Source organism: Filobasidium floriforme, assembly GCF_021052385.1.
Source record: "Filobasidium floriforme strain CBS 6241 chromosome Unknown HD553scaffold_2, whole genome shotgun sequence".
Lineage (NCBI taxonomy): Eukaryota > Fungi > Basidiomycota > Tremellomycetes > Filobasidiales > Filobasidiaceae > Filobasidium > Filobasidium floriforme.
Genome location: NW_025763623.1, coordinates 436,204 through 452,585, shown reverse-complemented (window position 1 = coordinate 452,585; position 16,382 = coordinate 436,204). Strand labels below are relative to the sequence as shown.

At 53.9% G+C, this 16,382-nt stretch overlaps 5 protein-coding genes across 5 annotated transcripts; 3 read left to right on the top strand and 2 right to left on the bottom strand.

The window, feature by feature from the left end:
* The first annotated feature begins 1,761 nt into the window (after positions 1-1,761).
* HD553DRAFT_94902 (uncharacterized protein) lies at positions 1,762-4,631 on the top strand. The gene is made up of 5 exons (XM_046184621.1): positions 1,762-1,896; positions 2,017-2,111; positions 2,220-2,503; positions 2,575-2,645; positions 2,722-4,631. The coding sequence occupies exons 1-5, from the start codon at positions 1,834-1,836 to the stop codon at positions 4,546-4,548; spliced, it is 2,340 nt and encodes a 779-aa protein (XP_046039562.1). The 5' UTR covers positions 1,762-1,833; the 3' UTR covers positions 4,549-4,631.
* A 25-nt stretch (positions 4,632-4,656) lies between these two features.
* Positions 4,657-7,155, top strand: HD553DRAFT_291630 (WD40-repeat-containing domain protein; the record flags this gene model as incomplete). Its single annotated transcript, XM_046178380.1, has 7 exons — positions 4,657-5,237; positions 5,302-5,802; positions 5,872-6,299; positions 6,367-6,527; positions 6,599-6,726; positions 6,762-6,806; positions 7,027-7,155. Exons 1-7 carry the CDS (start codon positions 4,845-4,847, stop codon positions 7,153-7,155), a joined length of 1,785 nt encoding a protein of 594 aa, XP_046039561.1. The 5' UTR covers positions 4,657-4,844.
* Positions 7,156-7,234: 79 nt separating this feature from the next.
* Positions 7,235-8,852, bottom strand: HD553DRAFT_304153 (uncharacterized protein; the record flags this gene model as incomplete). The annotated part of the gene is made up of 5 exons (XM_046178969.1): positions 8,685-8,852; positions 8,511-8,631; positions 8,413-8,449; positions 8,244-8,354; positions 7,235-8,177 (listed from the first exon to the last, which is right to left on the bottom strand). The coding sequence occupies exons 2-5, from the start codon at positions 8,528-8,530 to the stop codon at positions 7,236-7,238; spliced, it is 1,110 nt and encodes a 369-aa protein (XP_046039560.1). The 5' UTR covers positions 8,531-8,631; positions 8,685-8,852.
* A 711-nt stretch (positions 8,853-9,563) lies between these two features.
* Positions 9,564-12,653, bottom strand: HD553DRAFT_338830 (WD40-repeat-containing domain protein; the record flags this gene model as incomplete). Its single annotated transcript, XM_046182381.1, has 11 exons — positions 9,564-9,851; positions 9,915-9,998; positions 10,066-10,170; positions 10,230-10,369; positions 10,429-10,632; positions 10,687-10,743; positions 10,808-10,906; positions 10,974-11,088; positions 11,144-11,406; positions 11,471-11,691; positions 11,764-12,653. The coding sequence occupies 11 exons, from the start codon at positions 12,651-12,653 to the stop codon at positions 9,564-9,566; spliced, it is 2,466 nt and encodes an 821-aa protein (XP_046039559.1).
* Positions 12,654-13,445: 792 nt separating this feature from the next.
* Positions 13,446-16,136, top strand: HD553DRAFT_338829 (exonuclease V a 5' deoxyribonuclease-domain-containing protein; the record flags this gene model as incomplete). The annotated part of the gene is made up of 7 exons (XM_046182380.1): positions 13,446-13,915; positions 13,983-14,102; positions 14,170-14,179; positions 14,241-14,326; positions 14,402-14,507; positions 14,584-16,010; positions 16,079-16,136. The coding sequence occupies 7 exons, from the start codon at positions 13,446-13,448 to the stop codon at positions 16,134-16,136; spliced, it is 2,277 nt and encodes a 758-aa protein (XP_046039558.1).
* Positions 16,137-16,382: the final 246 nt, after the last annotated feature.

Here is a 16,382-nt window from a genome sequence, read left to right as displayed (position 1 = left end):
TCGTCTGCTTCTTCCCCTCAACACCCGCGCCTTTCGACTTTTTCGGACTGGAGCCCTCTTCTTCGTCGTCAGAGACGATAGCCTCCACCCTAGCACCTGACGAAGTGGAAGCTTTGGATGGGGAACTCGACGTCGAAGCGTCAGAGTTTGGATCTCGGGTGATCATGTCCCTGAACATCGAGGCGAGATCTGACATGGGTGGCAAGTTTCCAGCGTCGGCAGCGGCGGCAGAAGCCTTCTTCTTGGCCGCCTGGGTGAGACCTCCTGCAGCTATTTTCAAATGTCAAAAATGTCATACCTCGTCAACGATGGTGTGACAGCGACCAAACAGGGATAGTTGGCTGCTTACCGCTCTTCTTGGCAGCGGGTTTCTTCTTCCAGACAGTCTTCTTCTCACTGACCACGCTCATGGCATCCGACTCTACATCCACCACATTGTCATCCTCCTCTTCCTCGCTGACGGCCCTCGATTGCGATTTCGATTTCGGCTTGTACTTCAAACCGGAAGCCGCAGCTGTCGTCGAAGTCGAAGCGGACTTTGATTTCTTCTTGGGCTTTTCCTCTTCGCTCTCATCATTCAGGTCCTCGACGGAGGAGACTTCGTGATCCTCGTCATCTTCCGGTTCAGCGTAATCGTCATCGTCGTGCTCGGATTCGATCTTGAAATCGGAATCCGAGTCCGAGGTAACCTTTCGTTTGGGTTTGCTCTTGCTCTTGCTCTGGGCAGAGGCTGAAGGCTTGGTAGCAGTCTTGGGAGCGGGTTTGGACTTCGATGAACGGCCACCGCGCTTGACGGGCTCTTCGTCTTCCTCGTCGTCGTCCTCAGACGGAGTGCTGTCCTTCCTCGCAGCAGGTTTGGGAGCGTTCTTCTTGATCAGAAAGGCCGAAACGTCAATCTTCTTTTTCGACGAGCCCGGGGTCGAGGTGCGCTTGACGGGACCGTTGGAGCCGCTGGCACGCGAGGTTTCGATTTCTACGTTCAGGATGTATGGTCGGCTGCCGATCGGACCCGTAATCTCTGGTTCTGAATCTAGTCCACCTGGGCGCTCACTAGAAGGGTCGACGTCGACTTGGCCGTCTTCCATCTGGACATCGTCGTCCTCTGCCTCGCCATCCGTAGAATCGACGGTGATGACCTTGCCATTCGTCTTCTTCTTCGTGCCGTTCACGGTAGCTCGGGTGCTCGTCCTCCCGCCTTTCCTCGTCTTGGCCACCACCTCGACCTCGGACTCGTCGTCCTGGACGACCTGCTCCTCCTGCTCGGATTCGGAGGAAGAGACGATCCAACGTTTTTTGGTGACGGCCTTTTGAGCCGCTTTCCGAGAGCGGCGGACGGGTGAGACCGACATGATTGATCTGACGATCGGTCGATCAATGGGCAAGGATTTGGTTTGCCAGGCAAGAAGGTTGATTGTCCAGGCAAGAAGAAGTGTTGAGGAAAAGGATTTTAATGCGAGGTGAGCGTGATCAGTGGAATTAGGAATTAAGGAAGAGGGGGGATGATCAAGCACGCAAAGCCGAGCGAGTCTAGCGAAGACGCGTCTATCGAACGCGTCTCTCCCTCTCTCTCTCTCCGACGCGTTCGAGATTTATTACAGCCCCCGGCCCGCGATAAGGGAACTGACCTCTACCATTTAAATCCGCGGTGCAGATCGCAAACAACGCACCGCACTGCCCTCGGGGAGAGATGACGAACGTCGAGCGAGGACACCTGTTTGAAGATTGCCAGGGCATAGACGCATAGACCATCAAACATGTTCATAGAACACAACGCAGCTCGTCATCAACGCAGATTGTAGCTCGCAGTCCACTCTACCAAAAGGACCGAACACTATGCCGGGGCCAGCGATCGAGCCCAAACTCCTGGGCGAGCTCGCCGTGGTCATTATCAAGGCGGTGAGTACGCCCAACCCTGCATCTCGCACGAACCTCATTGATCCGCGCAATTGCAACTCTGGCTCACATTCGTCTCGCCTTCCCACTTCATTTCCTACTACCGGGCTGGGGCAATCGTAGAAAAACCTGCCGGATCGGAGCAAGATCGGGAAGCATAACCCCTATGTGGTCGTTCAATACCGTCAGGAGAAACGCAAATCCAAGGTCGTTAAAAAGTAAACAAACCGACTCTTTCTCACCTTCATACACGTTTCACAGCGTTAGCGTTTTGCCAAAGCTGATGTCTTCTTCTTTGTCTTACTCTCTCCTCTTGTCGAATTTAGGGGGGGCCAACATCCGGAATTTGACGATGAAGTCCGATTCAAGATCTATGAAGAGACCGAAGACATCCTCAACCGACCCTCCCGGTCTTCGGATACGCCTTCCGTGGTCACCGACGCTTCCTCGAGCTCCAACCCCAACTCTAATGGACAGGGAGGTATGGCGAGACTGCCGTTGAACAAGAGCATCCAGGTTCAGGTCTGGGCGGACGACTCGAAGGAACCCAAGATCGTCGGGGAATGTTCGGTGGATCTGAGTGAGGTGTTTAGGACGTGTGAACAGGATGGTGAGTTCGATGAGTCGTTGAGCGTTTGGACCGGGTTCGGGCTGATCTCATTGTGATACTTGGTTGTGCAGACTCGTACGAGCTGCAATACAAGAACCGGTATGCAGGGGAAATCTCGCTCGAGTTGACCTACTTTATCAACGTGAGTAGGATCATGCTCCGGCCGGGTCTCCGCATTGCATTAATGGCTAAAACAACGCTTGCCGACCGTCTCGCAGGACGCACCGCCGATCCCGAAAAAGGTCGCCAAACCGGTCATCCCCCCCAAGCCGACTCATAGCAATAGCATCACCTCGATCTCGACCATCGCGACGTTTGACGGTCCAGCAGGGTTCCCGCTCAAGGGAAGTGGGGGCAGCACGAGGAGACCTGTCCAGCCGATGGGACATGCATATCACGCTAGCATCGAGGATAGGCGGTATCTGCAGCATTATCAGGCGGACCCTGTCAGCTCGGGAATGGGGATGGGAGCGGATGAATGGGGTGCCAGAGCAGGGTCGGCGAGTCACAGACAATCTTTCAGCGGGAGACCCACGTCGGTAGCTCCCGGATACGACTCCTATGGGTCGCACCAGGCCTCGATGGACAGTCTAGGAGGATCCCTGTCGAGCATGTCTATCGGATCTCATTCCCACGGATCGAACATGCCGTTCCCCTCGGCGACACCGCTTCCTCCCCATGTACCACCGCCGCCGGCATTGCCGCCACAACCTTATCCGTCGATGCCTGATCATGCTGCCATGTCGACCCCACCGCCGCCTTTGGGACAGCCTCAAACGCATTCACATGGACATCGGTATTCGATGTCGGGCGCCATCCCACAGAGCTCGAGCTGGAACGGAAACCCGGCGGTCACTGGGGGCAATTACCAGCCGGCACCTTCGAGCTCGTATGGAACGCTTCCGCCACTACCTCCTCCACCGTCGATGCAGATCCCGCCGCGGTTATCAACACCACAGGCCTACTCGAATCATGTCCCTCCTTCGACTTCGTTCCCGCAGCTGTACCAGTCAGATCCGTCGGCCCCTGCTGGAAGTTATCAACCGAGTTACGGTGGACATACCCCTGCTCCTCCTGCACTGTCATCAATACCGCAACCCTCGCGGACGCCGGTACCCGGTGATTATACAGGGGGCCCGCCGCCTATACCATGGCATGCTCAGTCAGCGCCGCCTCAGTCGATGCCTTCGTCGTCGTCCAACGCGTACCAACATCAACAACAACGACCGGCATCGACGAACCCTGGGGCGTATATACCTCCTCCGCTGATCGACAATCGACCGCCACCGAGACCCTCGTCACAGCCGACGGTTCAGCCACAGACAACAACGTATACACCGGCGAATCAGAATCAGAATCAGACGTATGGACAATTACCGCCGCCACCCCCAGGAGGGCATTATCCCTTGCCGACGAGCTCGTTTCACTATTCGTCGACGACGCCTGCGCCCGGGTCTGTGCCTTTTGGAGACGCTCAGGGACGACCGTTGCCTTTACCGACGCCTGCTCCGGGTGGGTATCAGGATGCAGGGTATGCACCTAATCACAATCAGCTGGTCCAGGGGGATTGGCGGGATGCGTCGCACAATACGCCAGTGGCAGATACGATGGGGACGGGGTATCAGGGTACGAACCAAAATCAAGGTTATGGAGTTCAGCAGGGCGGGCCTAGTAACACCTATGCTCAAGCTTCGATGCCATCACCTATACCGCCATCCTCGGTACCTGCTCAGAGCTCGTATGGATACGATCATCAAGTGGGTCAGAATCAACATCAATGGGATCAGGGACAAGGACAGCATCAAGGATATCCGCCTCACCCTCCTGCCCCTCCACCGCGCCCACACTCGCCCCCGAACGCATTGACTGAGGGGTTTGCGGCGAGGAATACTCCACAATCACAGGGAGCTGGGAGGTCGTTCTTGGCCAATCTAGGTGTGGACGAGCAACAGCAGCAACAGCCGCTTCCGCCGGGAGGAGGATACGGCTTACCGCCACGGCTGCCGGACAGTCTGACAGGCGGAGGGCATTATGGAGGCTATTAGATCCTGGAAGCCTTTGTAATTGGTTGTTTTGCGAACTCACGCATCCGATACGACATAGAGTATGACATCGACATCGCACGGATCACGTGACTCGCGTTTTGACCCAGATCCAACCAAAATGTTGAAACGACGCTCACCCAAGTTCGAAGATCGATGATGCGTGATTCCTAACAAGGCGATCGATTCGTCCATTCCACTCGTCTCCTATTCTCTACGAGCTCCCTTGTGGTACTGTTTCGCACGCTACTCTCTGCATCAGGCTGCTCTACCCATAGACATAGACTAGACACGTCAACATGGCGGGAGACTCTTTCTTCGTGAACGACAAAAAACGGAAGCGACCTAACAATAAAGGTCTGAATCAAAAGCAGAGCCGGCCATCGACATCATCAGCTCCCAAACGAAAACCGAGGGATGAAGAGTTGTCCTCTGGTTCGGAAGACGATCGGGGCGATCTCGATGCCCTCGACTTTACTCGAGATGACGTCGGCGCAGACGCTGTGCGTTACGATTCCGGCGAAGAAGAGGAACTGAACAGGAACGAGACCGCTGGAGAAAAGCGGATCAGGTTGGCCAAGGGCTACTTGAATAAGGTTCGGGATGAGGTGGCAAATCGGGTAGACGATGGGACGTTCGACGCCGCCGAGATCGATCGAGAATTGATCGCTGCCAGATTGAAGCAGGATGTCGTGAGTCTGGAAAGACTCGCTTGCATTCATCGTTGTTAAGGCTTAACATTGATTCTGCATCCAGGACGAGCAATCCGGTGCGATCCATACGTTCTTGCAACCTCGACTTTCAGCAATCGACTCTCCCGCTACCACCCTTAAAAGGCACTTCCTTCCCGCGCTTCACAACCATGCTGTGACAGCTTCCCACGCCTCTTCCACTCATCTCTATATCGCTCACAAGAGCGGTTCTGTCGTACGATATGACCTTCGCACCATGCGTCTGTCTGGGAACGTCTTTGGACAATCCGCACACGGACAGGATGGCAAGGGAAAAGAGAAGCAGCCCGCAGGTCAAGGCCACAAGGGAACGATCTACTGCTTGGCCGCGTCAGAGGACGGCAAGTACGTGGTCACCGGTGGAAAGGACAAGCTCGTTGGAGTATGGGAAGTGCAGCCTGGGTCAGGTAACTCGGTGCCGAGGCGGGCGAGCGTTAGTGCTAAGAAACGAAAAACAAAGAGGAAGGCGGGTGAAGGCGGTGTGAAATGGCTGCGAGGTTTGACGGGTCACAAGGATGCTGTGACGGTAAGCAGAACGGTGCATGTCAACTTGAACATGCGGTTCTGACCCTGACAACCTGATTAAACTCGATAGTCGATCTCAATACCGGCGCTTTCCAACCCTTCAATGCACTTCCTCTCTACATCTCTCTCCCGACTTCTCTGCCTTCAATCGCTATCTACACTTTCCACAATCGACACCTTCTTCGGTCATCAAGATTCGATCGCTTCCGTATCGGCAATAAAACCTACAATGGCGGTGACGAGTGGAGGACGTGACCGCACAGCGAGATGGTGGAAAGTGGAGGAGGAAATTCAGCTGGTGTTTCGAGGAGGCGGGAAGACATTCGATCGTAGAGAAGCAAATGGGGCCGAGGCTGTGGAAACGATGGAGGAGCAGGAGCAGGAAAAGCCGAAGCCCAAGAGCAAGGGCAAAGACGCCAAGAAGGAGTTCCAGGAAGGAAGCATGGATGTTGTTTGCATCTTGGACGACTCGCACTTCTTATCGGGCGGTGACAGCGGGTGAGAGATCTTGTTACGTTTCCGAGTCGGTTTGGGCTACGCGCTGACTTTACTTCCCGCTTCATAGATCTATTTGTCTCTGGCACACTGGCAAGAAGAAGCCCATATTCACAGCAGGCTTGGCTCACGGTCTCATGGAGACCGTATCGGAGACGGAAGGGGTGATGGTTAGACCTAGGTTGATCACCAGTCTAGCTGCTCTCCGCGGAACGGACCTTTTCGCTTCTGGTGAGTGTGGATAATCGATACACAGCTTGTGACCAGGATCGCTGATGTAATCTTTTGGACTGGTACTACAGGCTCTTCGTCAGGCGAGATCAAGATCTGGGCAGTTGCAGCAAACCTCAAATCTTTCACCTTGCTCTTCGACGTGCCCGCCAAGGGTTTCGTCAACAGTCTGCAAATCATCTCTGTACCGCCCCGCAACGTTCAGCCCGACAAGTGGATCTCGAACAAGGCAAGAAAGGAGCAGGTCGACCTGAAAAAGGCCATGAAGAAGGCACGAAGGTTGATCAAGCGCCATCCCAACACTGGCAAGGCCGATGGGGACGATGTCGAAGTGCCGATGGAAGCTGACGGCGACTCTGCCGATGTCGATGCCGACCATGCCGATGCTGTGAACGGCGTGGATGAAGAACAGGACGGAGAGGACAGCGATGAGGAAATGGATGCGGAGGATGAAGTCGCTGCCGTATCAGGGAAGAAGGTCAAATCAGTCACCGCCAAGGCGGACCCGGAGATTCTTCTGCTGGCATCGCTATCGAGGGAACCTCGTCTCGGACGCTGGGAGGTCTTGAAGGAGAGAAGCATTCGAAACGGAACCTTGGTGGTTCATCTGGGAAAGCAATCTGTGTAGAATGACAAGTAGTTGGCACGGAGCACTATACGAACATAACGAGACATTCCAGCCTGCACCTCGGTGACCAGTCCCGCGAACTAAAAGTCGTAAACCTCCTCTTCATCATAATCCCTGACATTGCCATCGTCTCCGTCATATGGTCGAATAGGTGTTTCGTGATGGCTGATTGACGAGCGCTCGTGACCCGTGCCGTCTGATAGTCTCCATTCGTTTGAGAAGGAAGCGGTCACTGGCGTGGAAATTGTGGTAAGGGATCGAGGCGGAGACCCTAGCGGTAGCGAGGCGGCGCTCGAATGCTGATCATACGTGATGGCTTGGACTCCGTCGATCGGGCTCTCGGGGAACGACCAAACGTCCTCTGACATGTCTGAGAATCGTGATGCTAGAGAAGACGAGTCCTCAGAGATGAGGTCGTGATCGAGGTCGCGGTCGACAGCGAGGCTCTCGACAATGATGTCGCTCATGATTTCGTCGGTGTCGTCATCCAGTAGTTGGCTCTGTGGTGGGATCTCATTGGGTGCCAGGTTGACAGACTGCTGGACTTCCTCTTGCATGCAAGGTATAGTAGACTCTAGGTGTATGTGAGCCATTTTCAGTTGACGGGCATCCTCTTCGCTATAGGAGCCCGGTTCAGAGTCCTCTTGGATCAGGCCATCCTCCAGGACTGGAGAAGGTGGCATAGACAAGATCCGATCCAGTTCGGGTTCCACTTCCTCGGGTAAGTCGGGTATCTCGCACTGGCCAAGGTAGTCAGAATCGTGAGCGGTAGTCGACGAGAGAGTTTTCTTCAAGAGGTAACCCACTCTGAGCTTGGATTTGCTACATTGTTTCACACAAAGACCCATAAATCCCTCGCGAAGCAACCTTTCAAACCTTTCGCCTTCGTCTTCCTCCTCCTTGTCCTTGTCGGCCAGGACCTGCGCCGCATCGACGAGCTCGTCTTCGTCCGGAATCTCTCCAGGTTGGGTGATTGCGCGTCTCATAAGCTCTTCGTTCTCCCTCATGACCGCCTCTAAAGCCTGTTTCTCGTTCTTCGATCAGTCCGGAGATAGATGAGAGACAGTTCGGAGTGCGAGGGCAGTCACCTTGAAGATCTTTCCATTCTTCTTCTTGAACGATTTATTCTTGCTATTCTGGATCACCGCCTTCATACTCGAAACTACCGTATTGATCCCGGTCGCCTCTCTGCGATAATACTACGAGGACGTTCGAAGTGAGTACAACGTCGACTTCGATGCGTACGGTATCACTGACGGCTTTCACTCCGCCATTGAACATCATGGGGAAGTTTCTGTATCATAGCCAAGCGGCTCTCAATAACCGTTATGCGCATAAAACTCGACATCACTCACTGTGCCAGCCCCACGTTCATGAACCGCTCGCACAGACTATCGAGCGACAACAGCAAACATTCAGGCAACCGATATTCTCCTAGAGCACCCAGTAAACACTCCTCTTCGGCATCTCCGAAACCTATGCACGAATCGTCAGCGTCGAAAGGCTTATGGCTGAGACGAAAGGCTCACCGTCTTCGGCGAAGGGGTCCTCTTCCGACTCGTTCAGTTTGTTTTTACGTTTTGGGTTCAACTTGAACGTCAAGCGGAGAGAGATCCCGTCCAGGTGACCGACTATACGATGCTTTGGTATGACGCCTTCAGGTAGGGGATTGCTGCTAGGTCTCAGTGTGACTAGAGTTAGAAGCAAGATCAATTTGATGAACGGTAAGCGGCGATCGTCTTCAACACTTACATCTCGGCTCGCGGCGTTGAGTGCTTCCGTCGTACTGTACGGAATCCAATTCAAGGCGTTCGAGGTTCTATGGGGATGCTTTCTAGTGAGCAAGAGAGCACTGCTATGCACTAGAACACCAATTCACCGTCTCGAGCGATTGCATCAGACGCTTGAAGATGGCCGCGCCATTGGCTTGCTGATCGCCAACAAAGACTTCCACCCGGCCCAAGACCCTCCTTTGCTCGTTCGGTAAGACCAGAAGTTGATTCAACAGGGCGTTCCCGTTGGCCAAAGGTACTTCGAGAGGCGTCGTTATCTCCCAACCCAATCTCGCGACGAGGACGATGGATTCATCAGTGAATTTGTAGGTCTTGGTCAATTGGTGGCTTCGCAAGTCCGCCGAAGCCTCGAGGGAGTCTAGATCCCCGTCCATCGTATCGCAAAGGAAGTGTAGCTTTGAAAGAGATGACCTGAATTTGTTTCGAGATACGATGTTGGTTGTGACACATTGGGTGCTTCGGGTGTAAACATCAAAGTCGAGGTGCGAGCTTCGACGAGCTGGTCGATCCACGCTGATGATCGGTCGATCGCGCGTAAAAAGTGAAACATCTACAGGGGCGTGTTACGTCACGCAGACATCGAATCGAGTACAATCGTCGCGTAGTCGCGAACGCTTATTCGTCGTCATCCTCGTCCGAATCTCCCGCTGGAGCCTTGCCCTCTTTTCTTCCAATTCTTGCTCGGAATTGTGCCAGCTTACTCTCTTCCTTGTACCCCTGCATGTAGTCGATCCTACACAACCCGCTCGCACTAGCAGATGCTATCATCCCGGCTCTCCCAATCCCGTTGCCGTTATTCCATGCGAGGGAGGTGATACTGATATCCGGGGACCACGAGGGACTTGCCTTCTTGAGGCGATCCCCCTTTCCGGTAACCACGAGTTTTCGCATCAAAGCAGAAGTCTAATCAAAGAAGCACATTCAGCTCGGCGTCATTAGACAGTTTACGTGCAGGGTCGGGCTCACTTCGGGCAACATCCTACCGAGCATACGATATTCGCCCGTATTCCGGTTCAAGTCAAGCTGATACAGTTCACCGGTAATCATTTCCTATCATCGCCGGATACGTTTAGCCCGAGAGGTGCGGAGGTGACGGTTAAACGAAGTGTGCACTCACTGTTTTCTTGTACCTGAGCGCGTTCTGTACCGAGTTGGTCCAACCGACCACACCGTCTGCACCCCCGCTCACCAGCATGCCGTGATAATCTGAAGCGCCGAAACACTGAGCACATACAGAAAGTCAGTGAACGAACGCGTTTCAACCTGTCTAATGGGGCTTACAGTGAGCGGCCCTTCATGACTTTGTGTCCGATAGGTGCCGAACTGGGTATATCGCCGCATCTTGACGAGGAGACCGTAGTATTCGCTGTCGACCCAGAGGATACTCTCCATAAATCCGCTCCAATCGAGAGCACCGTGGACTAGTGATGAGACAAATCAGGAAAAGCCTTTTCGCGGTGCGAAGCAAAAAAACACTTACATCGCGGCTGCCCTTCGATATCACACATGAAGGTCGAATCTCGCATGTCGACCAGATACAGCGTCCCATCCCAACTCGCGCTCAAAAGGTACGGTGGAGGGAGATCCAGCCGGGTTCGATCGTGGGCGTCCGCTGCAGGCATGCGAGCCCACCGAACGGTCTGAACAGCGGAAGTATGAATCGGCATCCGGTTGGTAGGCAGAACTGAGACGGACGCGAGTCAGCTTCAGTGAGAGACACAGTCGACGTATTGCTTACGGATCGTTTCGTCTCCAGTCAACAGGTCTACGACGTTATCCCAGATGCAGACCGATCCTGCGGAGTCGAACTCTCAGTATGCAAGACCGGGTTGTCGACAGCCTCGTGGTCAGGGGCTTACCGTTGCTCAGGCCGACCGCTAGCATGCTTGATGACCCCCAGTCCAGACTCATAGCCGCACCGTCTTCCGCCCCCAATATCAGAAGAGCTTCCACATGGACTGTGCGACGAGATGTCATTATCAGGGTTGTTGATTCTGGGTAAGCAACGTCGAAAGATAGGCTTACCAAAGACAGGATCAGACCCCGCCTGCCGAGGGTCAGGTACTGAGAAAAAGCGAATTGTTCCGTCTGTCATAACAGCCGAGATGATCCCTATCTTCGGTATCGTGTCAGACCCGACCTGTAATATAGAATTCAGTGTCATAGCCGAACGAGTTGCATTCGGAAAGGCTCACCTCGTCACAGCACCCTACGGGCATCCATTTGAAGTCGATGATGGGACCACCTTCGATGCACAAGACTAGCGAGCATTTCATGTCTGCGTCGTTGGCCGCATCGAAGAATTCTTCTTGGAGACCCGTCTCATTGATTCCACTTCCCGGCGAGACTGTCCAAATCTGTAGGGCTCCCTTGAGATCCGGTGCGAGACCACCTGTCCGGTTGGGCTGGGTCGCCGGATCGAGTGTAGCGACGGCGAGGTATAGCTCGAAATTTCTCCCTGTCATATCATCGTACATCAGTCCCTGCGGTTCCGTTGACCCGCCCACAACGATGATACTCACTGCTCGACTCGGTCTCAGACATCGGGCACCACTCCAACCCGGAGACATACCCTCCTGCATCAAACAGGTTGGCCTGCCTTTGACTAGACCCTCCCAACTTTCTAGAATCGAACATCTTTGTCTCGATCTTTTCCTCCTTCATCTCGGCAGCCTCGTTGTCCAACCCCAAGATCAGAGTAAGATTTGGTCTATTGCGTTCGGCGAGGTAAGGCTTTGCTTGGCTATAGCGACGAGCAGGAATCAAATCGTCAGGAGGGACATGTACCTAAGCGTACCGCTGCTAACAAACTCACTCGGCGTTTAGGTACCGCATATCTTCCTTCTTGAGCCTTCCCACCTCATGCAAACCGACGTCGATGACGGAGCGAGACGTCCAATTCGCCTTGCCTTCCGCATCGTACGTCCAGCAATCCGACCACCACCCTTCTCCCTTCCATAGGTCCCACGGGATCTCCGAAGGCACAGCATGAAGGATTTCGAGCAAGCTGTTGTACTTCTCTTTGGTCCCACAGTCGCTTTCGTCGGTGTATTCGACCTCGCTAAGTCTACCGAGATGCGGTTTCTCCTTCAGTCGGCTCAAGCCAAGAGGTCGGACTGGTGTCTGAGTGAACCGGATAGCATTCGGTCGTCTAGGTTGATCTCTTCGGATGATATATTTGTGGCCGTAATTATATCCCGGATCACAGATCGTGTTGAAATCGACGACCGCCTTGTCGTCGGGGACATCGTGGTCGTCTCGAGGGGTGATTTCTTGTAGCCTGAAAGCCTCTAGCGATTTCCCTCGTCTAGGTGGCCTGCGCTTCGGCTTGCGTTCCGCTACCGACCCTTCGTACTCGTCCTCGTCTTCATCTTCATCCATTGAGCTGTCTACGTCCATATTGTTCATCCGTATGTCGGCCTCATCTGCCTCGACCTCGGCATCGATTTCGTCCTCGTCATATTCGGAATCGCTGTGAGGGCTCTCGACCCGTCCTTGATGAGACGCCCTACCCTTTCCCTTCCCCTTTGGTTCTCCATAGTCGTCAGACGCATTCGAGTCATCGGTAGGATCGGTAGAAGGTGGTCTTCGAGGACCATCGTCTATACCCTCGATCCCGTCGAACGCCGAAGAGACGTCGTATCTGATACGAGGGGTTCGTCTTCCGCTTCGTCGAGATGGTCCGGCTTCGTCTGCAGACGACATGTCGCTGATGAGTTCGATCAGACCAAAAGCTAAGAGGTGTATGAATCAAGCAATGGTGATTGAGGATTGAGGATGTTCGCCATATCGAGGAAGGTAGTGAGCTGATCAGTTATCCGCTAATCGACATTCAAGGTAGTTGCCCAAAAACAAAACACTGGATGGTCAAGAATTACGAATCAAGAACCAAAGTCTCGCGCGCAAAAAGGGCAAAAAAGAAGTTGGTGCCAGCCCGGCACGTTGCGCTCCCTTACCCTCCTCACATCCAATCCTCAATTCAAGGTTGCGTACGCCAACACAGATGGACTGTTCGGTTGCCCGCCTAGCCCAAGCACACATTGCTGCATACAAACCTGGTTGATTACCGACCTGCCGCGATGACATCTGCCCACAAGGGGAGAAAACCCAACCGTGAGGTTAGGACGCGAGTCGAACGCACGACCCCAAGGAGACGCGAGTAGAGATAGAGAATCAAGGGACGCAAACGCAATGACCCGCGATAAAGCGTGACACCTTCCCCAAACCCACTACAGGATGACGGATTTGTCGTTATGCCTTTCTGAATGCTAAGCCTCGACCCCGAAGTTTGTTTACGTTGTCATCATGCATCACACGAACATGCGACATCGCTTCCGACAACTATCCCATGTACCACTTGCCACTTGATCTCGGGACGGCGACCTGGAATCGCTCGCAAACCCATTGAGATAGCTTGTACTAGACACAACAATCCTGTGGCGGTACCTAATCCGACGTAGATCTTGCCAACGACCCGCCTCCTGGTCTTCCTCCTTGATGACCTCAATCTCCGATGACGAATTCGACGACCTTTACGACTATGATGAATCCCTCGAGGCCGAGATTCAGAGGCTCGAGAACCAGATGGCTGCAAGACCGACGACAGTCCGAGAGAAGGAGACGGTGACTGTAGCATATGAGACGGAGCGGCAACAGCCAGGCGGCATCGTCAAGGATGAAGTTGATGCCCCTGAACTTGCGTTGTCCCAGAATTCCGCGTTCGAGGAAGAGCTCGTCGACCAGGTTACCTCGCTGCTACACCCCGAGTCTGTGGAAGAATCTCAACAGGCCAATTTCGAACCGGATATTAAAATCATACCGATCTCGGTGGATGAGGACGGGAACTTGCTAGAGGCGGTACAGATCGCTAGGGACGATCGAAGCTTGTTCCAGCGCTTCAGGAAACGAGAATTCTTCAGCGTGTCCGACCTCGTTGGCCCCCTGTGGTGTGAAGTCCAGTACGATTAGTGAGTAATGGCAGGTTTCTTGCCCTTCTTCAACGCTGATCGAACCTGATGTGCGTTGATTCGACAGCCGGCTACGCTCGAAGCCGTACCTCAAGCCGGAAGATCGACCCGACATTATCGTTAGTCGGGAAGGCAAACAGATACCCCTGAACAAAGTTAAAGCCGGCGACCACGAGAAGATCATGAAGTCAGTTCTCGGTCTAATTAAGACTGTGTTGGGGAAAAGCTAATAAACCCATCATTACTTCTGGTAGGCGAGGCGAAGTGATTCTGCTTGCGAAAGCAGTCCGAGAGCACCGTGGCTGATTCGTTTTATCGTCTCTAGGTGGTACACAAGAAGCTGGAGAAAGAGATCCATCCTGTCGAAGTGAAAGTGACAACCACAACCAGAGAAGACGTTTGGGGCTTGCGGTAAGTTGTTGATGAGTCCCCGTTGATCAGTCCCCGTAAATGCTTGAATCTTCGGCACTGAATCCGGTTCAACAGGTTCTTGAATATGCTTTCGAGCTTGCAAGCCTTGCTTGACATCGGGAAGTGTCGAGAGCTACCTGTGGTTGGCTTTGTGTGCGGCTTCATGGTAGTCGGCGTCATTGTAAGTCCTCGCTTGACTGGGTCTGCACGTATCTGACACCGTTACTAATTCGATTGATCTTCGGCCTTGACAACAGGACGAGCTTGTTCTGGATAAGATAGCAACACCCGAGGATGCACGAACCAATTCTCCGGAAAGAAAGTCCCAACGCCTTTTGACATCGTTCTTCGCATCGAACCCTGAATCCAAGGCTCGTAGGTCGAGCAAGAGGACTCATCGCTTGCTGGTCTCTGACTCAAAAACAAGAGCGAGCGGGACGTTGCCGCGGTTGGATACCGCCAGAAGCGGTATGATGCAACTCATGTGCTACAAGGAGATTCTAGATGGCATGCTGGCGGCCTCCAATGAGCGGCATATCCCTGGCAAATGCTCTCAGGTCGCTGGACTGCCAATTGATGGAGATGCTGCGTCCGGAAGTCAGGCTTGCCCGATATCGATTGACGAGGACTCGCGAGTTGACTCTGAGCAGGCCGGCAGTGAGACATTACAGCAACCTGCCGATTCAGATTCAGCACCCCAGATCGATCTATCGATCTCAGGAAATCAACCGTTTGAAGAGTTCTCATGGAGCCTTTTGTTCCGCCATCTTCACCTCGACCCAACCGCCAAGCTCTCGGAAGACTTTCTGATCGAATCTCGGAGCGTCATCCACGGGAACGGTCTCGAGCCACGCCTGTTCGATGGAAAATGCCTCTGGGACTACGTTGATTGTTGGGTGGATCTTGTCAAGCGGCTCGGATTGGGTCAGGCTGGGGTTGACACGGAGGGTAACTTTGGTCGAAGCGAAGATCGCCTTGAGCTGGTCTACAGGAACGTTCGGACGACTTCTACAAAGGTCGACCATAAGCGCAAATCGAGACGGGTCAAGGGAGAGGAACAACAAACCTCGAGTTCCGTATTATCTGACGAGCCAATGCACATGGTGGGATCTACGGCCGACCAGTTGCAAGCGACAGAGGAAGAACGCCTGCTCGCGCTGGCCATAGAAGAGAGCTTGAAGGATCTGCCTGCGGAAACAAGTGTCGATGCGAGCTTCGCGGAAATCCAGGGACTGCAAGACACTCCGTTACCTTCGAGAGTCGGTTCGGAGCCAAATCAAGCACAAGCACCTTTACTGGATCTTTCGGCCAAGATTCAAGCCGAAGTGGTACATAACCCTGCCGATCCTATGTCGTCGAGCTCCTCCCTGCCAGAGGCCGGCGAGACAGGCAAGGCTGCTCATGAATTCGAGACCTCAAAAGGTACCATCGACCTTGAACGACCGACTACTACACGTTCGACCGAAGCCACGCCCTTGAAACCGGAAAAAAAGAGCAAGCGAAAGCGACCCAAAGACGGCAGCATCATTGGATCGCACGTCTTCACTCACGATCGGGTCTTGCTCGCCAAGAGCCTCGAAAGCGTCCTGCGCTTTTGGATGGGCGTCAGGCAGCCCGAAGGGGTAGGGATCGAGAACGTCAGTCGGTGTGGGTGGTGCGAGTTTGAAGAGGGTTGCGAGTGGAGGTGAGTGAGCGAGCGACTCCCAGGGGTTGCGGCGAGATGGCGAACTAAGTGGAAAATAACGTCAACAGGGACATGAAGGCCAAGCAGGCTGCGGCCAAGAACAGAGCGCAGATGAAGAGAGAATGAGTGGGAATCTAGGAACGAGTCGAATCTGTTCCAACGCAATATGGTCATGCACTGTGCTGGCTACAAGGGCGAGTCGCATGCGCTAGGCCGAATCGACACGGCGAGTTTCATTTTGACATGCGGATACGCTTCGTTAGGCGTTCACCATCTCCACATCCCACCTGACCTGACACGATACGCTCTCTGACCACCGTCTGAAATCCTCGTCGAGAGAGATGAAGGCGGAAGGTAATTCGGCTTCCAACC

What these genes read in the sequence shown, in the direction of transcription:
- HD553DRAFT_94902 (XM_046184621.1), top strand. Translation starts at nt 1,834, where the DNA reads ATGCCGGGGCCAGCGATCGAGCCCAAACTCCTGGGCGAGCTCGCCGTG. An exon ending in AAATCCAAGGTCGTTAAAAA is followed by an intron (nt 2,112 to 2,219) that starts GTAAACAAACCG and finishes TGTCGAATTTAG; the next exon opens with GGGGGGCCAACATCCGGAAT. An exon ending in AGTTGACCTACTTTATCAAC is followed by an intron (nt 2,646 to 2,721) that starts GTGAGTAGGATC and finishes ACCGTCTCGCAG; the next exon opens with GACGCACCGCCGATCCCGAA.